At 60.8% G+C, this 11,162-nt stretch overlaps 2 protein-coding genes across 2 annotated transcripts in view; both read left to right on the forward strand.

Annotated features, from left to right (window-relative positions):
* ILRUN (inflammation and lipid regulator with UBA-like and NBR1-like domains) overlaps positions 1-10,673 on the forward strand; it is a 55,334-nt gene extending 44,661 nt beyond the window's left edge. Inside the window, exon 6 of the mRNA XM_051639283.1 lies at positions 10,663-10,673. The gene's annotated coding sequence lies outside the window, so the exon portion shown is untranslated. The remainder of the gene's footprint in view (positions 1-10,662) is intronic.
* SPDEF (SAM pointed domain containing ETS transcription factor) lies at positions 7,410-9,923 on the forward strand. Its single transcript, XM_051639276.1, has 5 exons — positions 7,410-7,857; positions 8,837-9,034; positions 9,126-9,173; positions 9,473-9,613; positions 9,745-9,923. Exons 1-5 carry the CDS (start codon positions 7,410-7,412, stop codon positions 9,921-9,923), a joined length of 1,014 nt encoding a protein of 337 aa, XP_051495236.1.
* Positions 10,674-11,162: the final 489 nt, after the last annotated feature.

The following is an 11,162-nucleotide window of genomic DNA, read 5'->3' on the forward strand; positions in this document are numbered from 1 at the left end:
GGGGGCAGAAAACCCAGACTTTATTTCCCCTCTTTTGTTGTTCCCCGGGGGTGTTGCAACCTCTTCTTTTCCTGGTTTGCATATGCAAGCAGGGCTGTGCTGGGATTGCGAAAGGCAGCACCTGGTGACGCCACCAAACCTGCTTTGGGGAGCAAAGCTGAGATCAATCACACGTTGGGGTCTTTTGCCTGGTTTTGCAGCTCCATGTCGTGCTGCCCAGTTCTCCCCAGTTCTCAGCAAAGGTTTTTCCCTTTAATCTCTGTTGCTTATTGAAATTTCCGGTTCTGCTGATAAGAGGAGCAGGGTGAGGTTTTTGGAGCCAGGTGTGAGTTGGGTGACAGGTTCCCAGACAGGCTGGGATGACCTGGGTTTGGGATACTCTGGAGCAGGGCACTGGGAACTTCCAGTACATCCCCATGACATCCTGCTTTCTTCCCCTGTCCCCAGTTGTGTTTTCCTCTGCTGTGCTCCTGGCTCCTTCAGGTGCCCTGTTTTGATGTTTGCTCTGGTAACAAGTAGTAATTAAACCTAATAAACGAGGGAGCCAAGTGGGTGATGTCACAGTGTGGTCCAAATCCAGCTCACAGGACCCATGCAAACCATAACCTGATGGCAAACCTCCCCCTGAGCCAGCAGTGGGGCAGCAGCAGGGAGCTGCTGTGGGAAGGTGTGGGATGGACGCAGCAGTTCCCAGCAGGGCTCCCATGTGAGTGGCTGGAGAGTTTATATGTCATTTGTACATGAAGTTTCCCCAGCCAAGATGTATTTCCATGATAGGATACCCCTGTGGGGAGGGCTACAGCCTCAGCTCTGGGCTGTGCTGGGATGCTCCTTCTCCTCATTCCCCCCTGGGGATGCTGGGGCTGGACACAGGAGCAGCTTTGGGTGCTGTGCAGTGGGCACTGTGCCCTGGCTCAGGGGCTGGTGGCTTCCCCAGCCCATCACCCCCACGTCCTCCCCACTCACCACCACTCTCTACAGGCCTGGCCATGTTAACCAAGACAAGGGATAAACCTCCCCTCAGACAGCAGGAACCCTCACCCCTGGGGAGCGTTTTCCCCACTGATAAGATAACATGGAGGTGTTTCAAAAGGGAGGCAGAAATTCCTGGAGCTGCATGAAGCCCTTTCCCAGAACTCCAGGCAGGCTGGGCTCCCTTTCCTAGGGGTTTTATCTTCTTCCTGGCAAATAGCTCCCATGGATGGACTTATCAGCTGTGCCACCATGCACTGAGGCAGGGTGCTGAGGGATCCTGGCTCAGCCACAGCAATTCCATGGGCTGGGAATGCAAAGCCCTGATGGCCACCAGGACACGGTGATGTGGGTCTGACCCAGGTTGTACCACAGGTGTTTGTGGCCGAGGTTTTGTCTAACGTGGGTTTTTAGGGTATGGGGGAGTTGAGTTTTGGCAGGGCTACGTGTGCAGGAGAACTGCCTGAACTGTCCTGCGTTCTTCACGTGTTAAAAAAAAAGGACAGTAAATACCAGCCCGGGGTCTGTCTCGGTCAAAACAGCTTTTTCCTGCTCGTGCCGGTGAAGACAACCCAGGCCTGGAGTGCTGCACGTTCCTGCTGTGCCCTGGGTGCCCTGACCTGCCAGCAGCAACGCAGACCTTTGGGCAGGAGAGATGGTGTCATATCCCAGCTGTGAGGGGTGGTTTGGGTGGTGAGAGGGGCTCCTGTTGTCCCCAGCAGCTCGGAGCAGCCTCACAGTCTCCACTGCAGGCCCCACGTGGCTGCAGCGCTTGTGTAGGTGATGCTCCAGGGGTGTCAGCCAGGGATGCTCTGGGAATATTGTTTGGGGATTCTCTGGGGGTGTCAGCTGGGGATGCTCCAAGGGTATTGATCAGGGATCCTCCAGGGGTATCCATCAGGGATGCTCCAGGGGTGTCATCTGGGGCTGCTCCAGGGGTATCGTTCAGGGATGCTCCCCTCCCCAAAACGTCCCAGCCTGCTGTGGGGAAACAATGTTGTGCTGCAGGGTCCAGCCAGGGACTGTCCATGTATCCAACAGGTCTTTGTGCTGCAGAGACCAGGAGGAGCCTTTGTTCTCACCCTTCACCTCAGGTGAGGGTGGGAAGGGATTAACGGTGCCTGGATTTGCCCCCCTTCTCTCCCAGGACCCACCTGAGGTCTGAGCCCAGTGCCTCCCCACACCCCTCAAGGGTTAACCCCGGCCTGGGCTGTTCAAACACCTCCAGCTGAGGTAAGCACCCAGCTTGTTTGTTCAGGTAAATAAGGAAGGAATTAGATATAATGGGCAAAGGCGGCATTTGCTGGGCGGCGGGCTGAGCTGCCCCTCGCACCCCTGGGCTCTGCCCTCATCCCCCCGCCGAGCTGCTGGGGTTGCCCTGTCCCGGCCCCGTGTCCCCTGCTGCCCGCTGGGGCCCGATGCGGCTCAGCCCGGGGGTGCTGCGGCCGCGGGGCCGGCGCTGAGCGGGGCAGGGTGCTGCCCTGCCGGGACATCCCCCCCGGGCCATGCCCGCCCTGCCGAGCGCCACGGGGACGGCTCTTCCCACCCTACGCCGGGATCCATGTGGCTTCTGAGCTGCCTGCAGACCCTCCAGGTAAGCCCCCCGCTGCTGCCGGGACACCGAGAGCACCGGCACTCGCCTCCCGGGCTTCCGACAAGCCCTTTTCTTGCAGCCGTTCGGGGCAGGCACAGTGCTGTCCCCTGCCAGCATCCCTGCCTGTGCTCCTCTAGCTTCCAGGGCTAAACAGGGACAGGTTGTCCCCTGGCTGGAGGTTCCTGGCTCTTCTTGGGATGGTGGCACCCAAAGTAAAGCGGGGTTTCCCGACATTGTGCCTCCTGCTCCAGCAGGGAGGGTGGGAAGGAAGCCAGGGGGACCAGCTCATCCTGAGCCCACCCTGTACCAGCAGGGACACTGGGGAGGGTCCTGTGGGTCCCTGTGCCCACTGGGACACGGGGACCAATGTGCTTTGGGGCACTGGGTGACTGATAAGCAACTGGGATCCTTTATAGAGCACCTCAGGTCCTGGGCAGCCATTGAGGAGCTGCCAGCTCAGGGGATGTCTCCCCAAAAATCCTTGAACCCCTTTGCCAGCCCTGCACCATCTCAGAGCTGCTTTGCTTTTCTGCTGGGTTTTGGTTATTATTATTATTATTATTATTATTATTATTATTATTATTATTATTATTATTATTATTATTATTATTATTTTGTCCGTGTTAAAGACATGTTGGCTCTAGGTTTGATTTTTATGGTTCTGCTTGGTTAGTGAAACACAAACCCTGCTCAGTTGCCAAGTCCCCCACAATACGGGCTTTCTCATGGGCAGGGAGCTGGAGGGGGAGGAAGGTGCTGCTATAAATAGGGGCTCCCTGGCCCTGCATGGGGAACACCAAGCTCTGCTGCTCACCTGGGGGACACTCAGCACTGGGGTTTTGCTCAGGCCACTGGTGCCTTGTGCCCAGCCCGTCCCCCCCCCACTGCTGTTTGCCTCCCTGCACCGATGGAGAGGGCAGCCTGACCCGGGGCGTGGGGACCCGTGGGGACACCCAGTCCCTGCACCAGCACCCATGCAGGTAATGGCAGCAGGAGCTGTGGGGACCTTGGTGGTGTTGGTGAAGGCTGGGGAGGGAGGTGCTGGGGGTCCAGGACCCCTGGGATGAGCTGCAGCCCAGCTGGGTGTACATCCAACATGAGTCCTGGCCCCAACCTCATTGCTAAGCAGGGAGTCAGAGCAAGACCCCCAGGCTGTCATGTCCCTAGACCCTGCCCTGGGCTGCCACATCTCCAGCCTCCCCCCTGGCACTGTCCCAAGCCCCTGTCCTGGCTGCAGGGTGATTTTGGCCAATCCTTCCTCCCTCCACCCAGAGATAAAGGGGGTGCGTGGCACAGGCGGGCAGGGAGGGACCTGGCACAGCTGGCGTGGTGAGGCTGGCAGGGTTGGGAGGGACACTCTGGCAGGACCCCAAATCATCAGCAGCCATGAGCACCCGCCATCTGCTGCATCCCTGGCTGGTGTGGGGACCTCGTGTTCCCTTTGCCTGTTTAATCTGGGCCCCACCAACCATCTCATGTCCCCTCCTGGCTGGCAGCCACCTGTCTGGCTGGCTCTGTCTCTGGTGTGGTTGGCCTGGGGACCGAGGTGGTGAGATGAGCGCAGGAACGTGGTCAGGGATAAAGGTGCCAAATCAGAACAGAAAACAGGGTAAAACCACTCAGATCCCAGCCCCAGGTGGGCTGGGTCTGTGGAATCCCCATCCTCTCCCACCTCAGGGTCCTGGTTTGCTGCGCTGCATCCCACAATGTCTCTGGTTCCTCCCTGGACAGCATGCCCTTGTCCCCATTCCCAGCATGACCCTGCAGCCTGGCTCACCTCCCCACCAGCCTGGGAAAGGATTTTGGAGACACCCTGGGTGCTGCAGGCAGCACCTTCTCCCCCAGCAGGCCAACCCTGGCCGGTCCCACGGAGCTTCCCAAGCCGCGCTCCGGCACAACCTGTTCAACCGCAGATTTAATGTTAATTAACGGACCCATTGTTTGAGGGTGGTGGGTGGGTGGATTTCTCACTTATTTATTTTTTTTCCTGCTCCCAAGGGCTGATCCCAGCTCTCTCCTGTCACTGCTGCTTGTGTTGCAACCCTGAGTGCCAGCGGGTTGTTTGCCAGGAGAGCTTGGGGTGTCACACGAGGTCCTTGTCCCCATCCCTGCCCCCCTGGGCTGTGGCATCCACTGATTCCAGAGGGTCTGAATGGAGCTGAGCCATGACCCAGCACCACCCAAACCCCTGGGCTTGCTGCTTGCTGGCCCCATGGCTTGAAGGGAGCATCTGGGTTGGTTTTCCAGCTGCTGATGGAGCCCTTCAGCCTTCTCTTCACCCTGCTCGGTGCTGCCGGGGGAAGGAGCCCTCATGCCAGCAGCTCAGCCCTTTGCTGCAGCATCCCAGGGGAGCTGAGCACCTCCTGCCCAGCCCAGCTGGCTGGGGTGTCCTCTGTCCCCATGGGGAGCCAGGCAAGGTCACTTGTCATTTGGGAAAGGGCAGGAACCTCCTGGCCATGCACTGGGACACCGGTGGTTGAGCTTTGCTGTGGGACATGTAGAAACACCTGGGGGGCTCCACAGCTCCCTCCCAGTTTGGGGTCTGCACCTTTCCTGCTGTTGCCAGGGCCATGCATGGAGCAGCATGGAAAGGGGTGGGCAGGGGTTCAGGGGTGGGTGTCCCACACCCTTCTGCCCTGGCACCCCCAGAGCCCCCCCATGTGCTGCTGGGCCCCTGCCACTGTGTCTCAGCCCCCGTGCACCCACCAAAGCAAAACCTCGGGGGCCTGGTGAGCTTTAGAATCCAGTGTAGACCTTGCAAGAGCTGATCCCTGATTGCTTCCCCTCCCATCTGGAGCAGCAGGATGAGTGCAGGGCAGTGCTGGCCTGGCTTGGCTGGGAGCAAGTTCTGGTGGGAAGCCCAATGGATCAGAGCCCTGCTTGCCACTGGTGGCACGTGCAAGCCAAGGAGCACCAGCCCCGTTTAGCTCCGGTGGGGAAGGTGAAGGATTTTGGGTTGCTGTGTGGGTCCGTGCTCCCTCTGAGCATCTTGGTGTGCCTGGGGCTGCCTCTCTGGCACTCCAGGGAAAGGCAAAAAAAAGAGAGGGGAGGGAACGAGCCGCCCAAAGCGGTTTCTTAGAGCAAACAGGTCCCCACCCAGCCCGGCCGCCTGCGTGCCAGCCCGGGAGAAAGTTAAACAAACGTCCCGCCCTGAGAGTACAGCCCTGCTTGACAGGTGATCACTCAGGCTTTTGGGGACACTTCCCAAGGGATCGAGGTCCTTCTGGTCCTGGTTGGGAGGAGGGGGTGGGATGGGGATGAGGATGAGAACCTCGCTGCGTGCCCGGGGTTGGCTCCCTGGCTCACGGGAGCAGAGCCTGGTGGAGGTGGGACAGGCAGGAGAAGCACCACAACCCATAAGCACCCCAGAAGCTTTGGGGATGAGCCCCGCATCCCCTCCCCTCCCCAGAAAGCCCCCGCGGCTGGAGCTGTGCAGCAGGCTGAGCTGTGCAAGCTGTTACCTCTTCCCCGTTGTGCCGCGAGCAGCGTGAGGCTGGATTTAAGGCTGATTTGCTAAAGCTCTTCTTTTAATCCAGAGTAAATCAAGGAGAGGTTTGGAAGCTGACGCCATCTCTCAGGGAAACTGGGTGGCAGGGGCAGCTCAGTGGTGCAAGCACCACTTCTCCCTCCTCCTCCTCCTCACTGTGGTGCCACCAAAACCCCCCAGGGACATGGATTCCTGCACCCAAACCTGTGCCCCCTCCCCAGCTCCCCATGGGGTCAGGCTGGCTCAGGAGCTAATGTTTAGGTGCCCAGGGTTCCCACGTGTATTTTCCCAAGCTTTTTGGGCTTTTCCAAGGGTGAAACGACAGGCAGAACCTCCTTGAGCTGCAGGTGATGTAGAGCCTCAAAAATCATACTTCTGGGGGGCAGAAAATCTCCAGTGAATGCTTTAAGCTCATCCCACCAGTATCCCTGGGGTTGAGGAGGCTGCAGCCTGTGGCTGTTAATGGTGTTTGGTGAGAGCAGAGCTGGGCCCAGCAGGGCTTGGCAGTGCTGGAGGCAGGCAAGGAGCTCGGGGCTGCCCCAGCTGTGCCCATCGTGCCCTGGCCATTCCTGTTGCCTCTCCCCTGTCAGGGACTTTCTCTTCCCAAAGCCTCAGGATGGCTCTTGGGGAGTTTTCCCCATGGATGGAGCCATTCCCTGGGTGTTGCCATGGAAATTCAGCAGGCTCATCCTCTCCTCAGCAGCCTCCAGGACTCCCCATGCACCAGAGGCAGATGGGGACGGGCAGGTTTGGGGTCGTTTTTGATACAAGGGAGTAAAAGGAAAGTTCTTGTCTGGGAGTTGGCAGCTGGGTGCTGTGGGAGAGCTGGGTTTGGGTGCTGTAGTGCCAGGCCATCCTTGGGTGGCATCAGCAGGTGATGTTCCCCACGCACGGAAACATTCCGGTGTGGTTCAGGCATCCCACAGCACTTGATGCCCATGGGCAACCCCCTGTAGGAACCTTGGAGCCCCCCAGCTTGTCCCACTGCTCCATCAAGGGTGTCCAGCCACGGTGGGGACCCAATTGCTGCCAACCCCCTGTGTAGTTCCTGGGAAGACCCTAAAAACCCACGGTGGTTGGGACCCACTTGCTCCCCGTGCTCCTTTTCCCTGCCAGCTGCTGCAGCTGGTCCTCCCACACACAGGGCAGCCCCCCCAGCCCCACGGCTGACCCCATGCCCACCTTCATCAGGGGGCCACAGAGCTCTTTGGAGGTTGTTTTTTTTTTCCCCCTCTAACAAGCTTAGTTCCTCCCTTTGTGCCTGAGTGCTGGGCGGGAAGGCAGGAATCAGTGCTGGGGTGATCATCTCCTCTCCTCCTCTTCCTGGCAGGTTTGGAGCCGGCGCTGAGTGGAGGGATGGGCAGTGCCAGCCCCGGGGGGACAGCTCTGCCCCCCACCCACCTCACCCGGCCAGATACTGCCCTCCTGATCCCCCCCCGGGACCCCAACCCCAGGAGCTGGAGCTGCCCGGGTAGCCCCAGCCCCCCTGCCACCCCCGAGCAGCCCCTGCCTGCCTTCTGCCTGCACTACTTCGACATGCTCTACTCGGAGGACATCGCCTGGGCCACCAAGGGCATGGGGGAACCATCCCAAAGTGGTGTCCAGGGAGGGAGAGGGGAGGTGCAGAAGGAGCCGGAGCAATGTCCCATCATCGACAGCCAAGGCTTGGGGCTGGGGGCCGAGGGGGACCTGCAGGGCAGCCTGCCCCTGGAGGAGCACTCGCTGGAGCAGGTGCAGAGCATGGTGGTGGGTGAAGTGCTGAAGGACATCGAGACAGCCTGCAAGCTCCTCAACATCGCTGCAGGTGGGTGCCCCCACTGCCCTCCCTTTGGGGGGGCTGTGGGCAGGGTCAGCCCCACCACGGGGGTGCAGCGAGGGAGGGATGTGCTGGTGTGGGCAATAAAGCCTTGCTGCGATTTGGGGGGGGGGTTGCAGCCGGGGTTTGGGGGAGCGTGGCTGCTGCTCAGCTCCCCCGGGCATCGCTCTGGGGCAGGGCTGGTTGCTGCCACCCAGACACACCAGCAAAATGCCCCTCTGCCCTCAGTGGCTGGGAGCTCAGCTGGGGTCAGCAGAGCCCTTTGCTGGGTGTGGGGTGACAGGGTCACCCCGCTGCTGTGGCAGAGCTGGGGGGATGCAGGGACACGGTGACCCTGTGCTGGGCCCCTGTTCTAAGGGTCCCTTCCCCACCCCTGGCATCCTTATTGAGGTGCCTTCAGCACCCTGGTGAGGAGGGTGGTCACAAGGAGCAACCAGCAGGACTTGTGTTACCTTTTCTCCATCTTGTTTTCCCTGGGGTATTAGGAACGGGCAGATGAGTGTGGGGCTGGGGACAGGCAGGAGCCAGGCTGGTGTTACGTGGCGTGGGGGGGCATGGGTTGAGGTGCCAGGGGAGCAGGACAGCCAGGACCAAGTTCCCTGGGGTTCTGCTGCACCTGGGCATTGCTGGGGTATTCTCGGGGTGTCACAGCCATGGGGCACTGCTGGGGTATCCCCCTTGGGACGTGGCTGGTGTGATACAAACAGTCTTGGGATGCATGTAGGTTTCTGCTGGCTCTGCCACCCTCCCCCCTGAAGCATTTGGTGTCACTGGGGTGGTGCAGGGGGCAAGTGGGGCTGCAAAAGGAAGGGGTGAGGGGAGGGTCCTGTCCCTGGGGAGCAGGGAAGGGCTGAGGTGCTCCCACCCCCGTGGGTGATGCTGCAGGAGGGGCTGGGTTCCCGGGGTGCTGTGGGGTGAGCTGAGTTTCCCCAAGCTGTGCCTGGCCGTGCTCACCCTCTGCCTCCAGACCCCGAGGACTGGAGCCCTGGCAATGTCCAGAAGTGGATCCTGTGGACAGAGCACCAGTACCGGCTGCCGCAGATTGGGAAGTCCTTCCAGGAGCTGTCAGGAAAGGACCTGTGTGCCATGTCTGAGGAGCAGTTCTGCCAGCGTTCGCCAGCCTGTGGGGACATCCTGCATGCCCACCTCGACATCTGGAAGTCTGGTAGGTGCCAGGGAGCAGGAGGGAGCTGGGGAGGGTGGGCAATGCTGTACAGCAGGAGAAGCCCCTCTGACCTCCTGCTCCTCCCTTCCAGCTGCCTGGATGAAGGAAAAAGTTGCCCCAGGAGATGTGAGATATTGCGGTGAGTTGGAGCAGCCTCCCTGGGCAGCCTGTGAGGTTCAGTGAAGGGGAAATGGCCACGAGACCCTGACCAGCCCCATCCTGCACCCCCTGCATCCCCAGGGGGCTGCACCAGGGCAGGACTGATCTGCTTTCCCTGCTCCAAGATGGGGAGGAGGAAGCAGTGCTGGGCTGAGACTCCAGAGATCCAGGGGTGTCAAGCAGGGATTTCCCAGACCAGGACTTGTGTGGGTCCCTGGGGTGGTGCAGGGCAGCGAGGTCCCTCCTCCCCCGCATCTCACCCGTCCCTTCCCACGGCAGGAGGTGACACCAGCTGGGCAGACAGCAAGGTGGACTCATCCTGCGCTGGCCAACCCATCCACCTCTGGCAGTTCCTCAAAGAGCTGCTGCTGAAACCCCACAACTACGGCCGCTTCATCCGCTGGCTCAACAAGGAGAAAGGTGGGTTGGTGGGAGCTCCGGTGGCATTGGGGTGGGTGCAGGGATGGGGAGGGGGGGGGGGGTAGTGGGAGGGCAGGTGGGGCTGTTAACCCCCCCCTCCCCATTCCTCCCATGCCCTGCTCCCTTCTCAGGCATCTTCAAGATCGAGGACTCGGCCCAGGTGGCCCGTCTGTGGGGCATCCGCAAGAACCGCCCGGCCATGAACTACGACAAGCTGAGCCGCTCCATCCGGCAGTACTACAAGAAAGGGATCATCCGGAAACCCGACATCTCCCAGCGCCTCGTCTACCAGTTCGTCCACCCAGTCTGAGCAGCAGCAGGAGAGGCTGAGCCCCCTCCACCCCCCGACCCCGGAGGGACCTGCCCCTCCCTCTGCTCCCCAGCCACAGGAACCGTTTTCCAGCACCAAGGAGGGTCCTGGGCTGCCCAGAGGCTCCAGCCCTCCAAGACCCACCGGTGACGGGCCGTGGGATCCCTCTGCCCCCTCCTCAGCCTCAGAGGGGAGGGGTGAGCCCCCAGCTAAGGGATCACCACCTGCAAGTGTCCCCAGGAGAGGGTGGGCACAGACTTTGGGGCTGTTGGAGGAGCTGGGGGGGGGCTGATCAGGGTGAGATTAAGGCTCCCTGCAGCCTTGGTGCCCTTCAGCAGGGGTTGAAGGTGGGTGCGTGGCTGGGGGACACCCAGAGGAACTGGGGGACAGAGGAGTCCTGTCCCCAGGTCTTCTTCTCCCCAGCACATTGTTCTCTAATCCTGTAGCCCCTGGACATCATCAGGACACAGGGGCCAAGGGCACATCCCATCAGGAGACTTCAATATTCCCGTGGCATCATGTCCTGGGGCTGCTTTGGCAGGGATGGCACCACCAGGGCCACGCTCCCCTCCAGCCAGATCCTGTCCCCGTGCCACCACCAGCCCTTGGTGCCTACCAGGAGTTGACCTTGTGTGCTGGGTTTACCCTGACAAGCAGCTCCTGGTCCTCAGCCCTGCTGGGGGTGGGGGGCAATGCTGTGGGGGGGCTCTGCCCTTTGCTGCACTTCACCCCTTCGCTGCAAAAACGGGGCTGCCCCAATTTTAGGCACCAGGGGACAGTGGCTGGGCTTGTCCCTCCCCCCACCCCTCACTCCTGTGCATTGGTAGTTGGGTGGCTTTGCCCCAGCCATTGTTCAGGGAGGACAAAGCCCAGGCACGTGAGCAGGGGACAATGGCACCCACAGGGACAATGGCACCCACAGCTGGCCTCACCCAGGCCCGTGCTGACCTGACCATGCAGGAGCAGCCTGGCACTGGTGGCACCCAGGGCTGCTGCCAGCCACAGAAGCTGGGTGCAGGGTAACCGTGCCCTGAGCACCACAGGCATCCCCTCTGGATGGACATGTCCTCCCTTCCCTTCCTGGGCCATGCTCAGTCTCCCCTCTCCAGGGGGATTCAGAGCTGCAAGTGCGTGTTTTGCAGAGGGAGAAGCCGGAGAACACGGCGTGGGTGTGATCCCTGCAGGGGTGGGGGGTTCCCTGAGCCAGACCCCCCATCCTTGGGCACAGGGACACGCAGA

This window comes from Apus apus, chromosome 23 (assembly GCF_020740795.1).
Source record: "Apus apus isolate bApuApu2 chromosome 23, bApuApu2.pri.cur, whole genome shotgun sequence".
In the NCBI taxonomy this organism is placed as follows: domain Eukaryota; kingdom Metazoa; phylum Chordata; class Aves; order Apodiformes; family Apodidae; genus Apus; species Apus apus.

Excerpts from the sequence above, each read along its gene's own strand:
- SPDEF (XM_051639276.1), top strand. The coding sequence starts at position 7,410 with ATGGGCAGTGCCAGCCCCGGGGGGACAGCTCTGCCCCCCACCCACCTC. Across the intron at positions 9,035-9,125 it reads CCTCGACATCTGGAAGTCTG|CTGCCTGGATGAAGGAAAAA; the intron begins GTAGGTGCCAGG and ends CCTCCCTTCCAG. Across the intron at positions 9,174-9,472 it reads AGGAGATGTGAGATATTGCG|GAGGTGACACCAGCTGGGCA; the intron begins GTGAGTTGGAGC and ends TTCCCACGGCAG.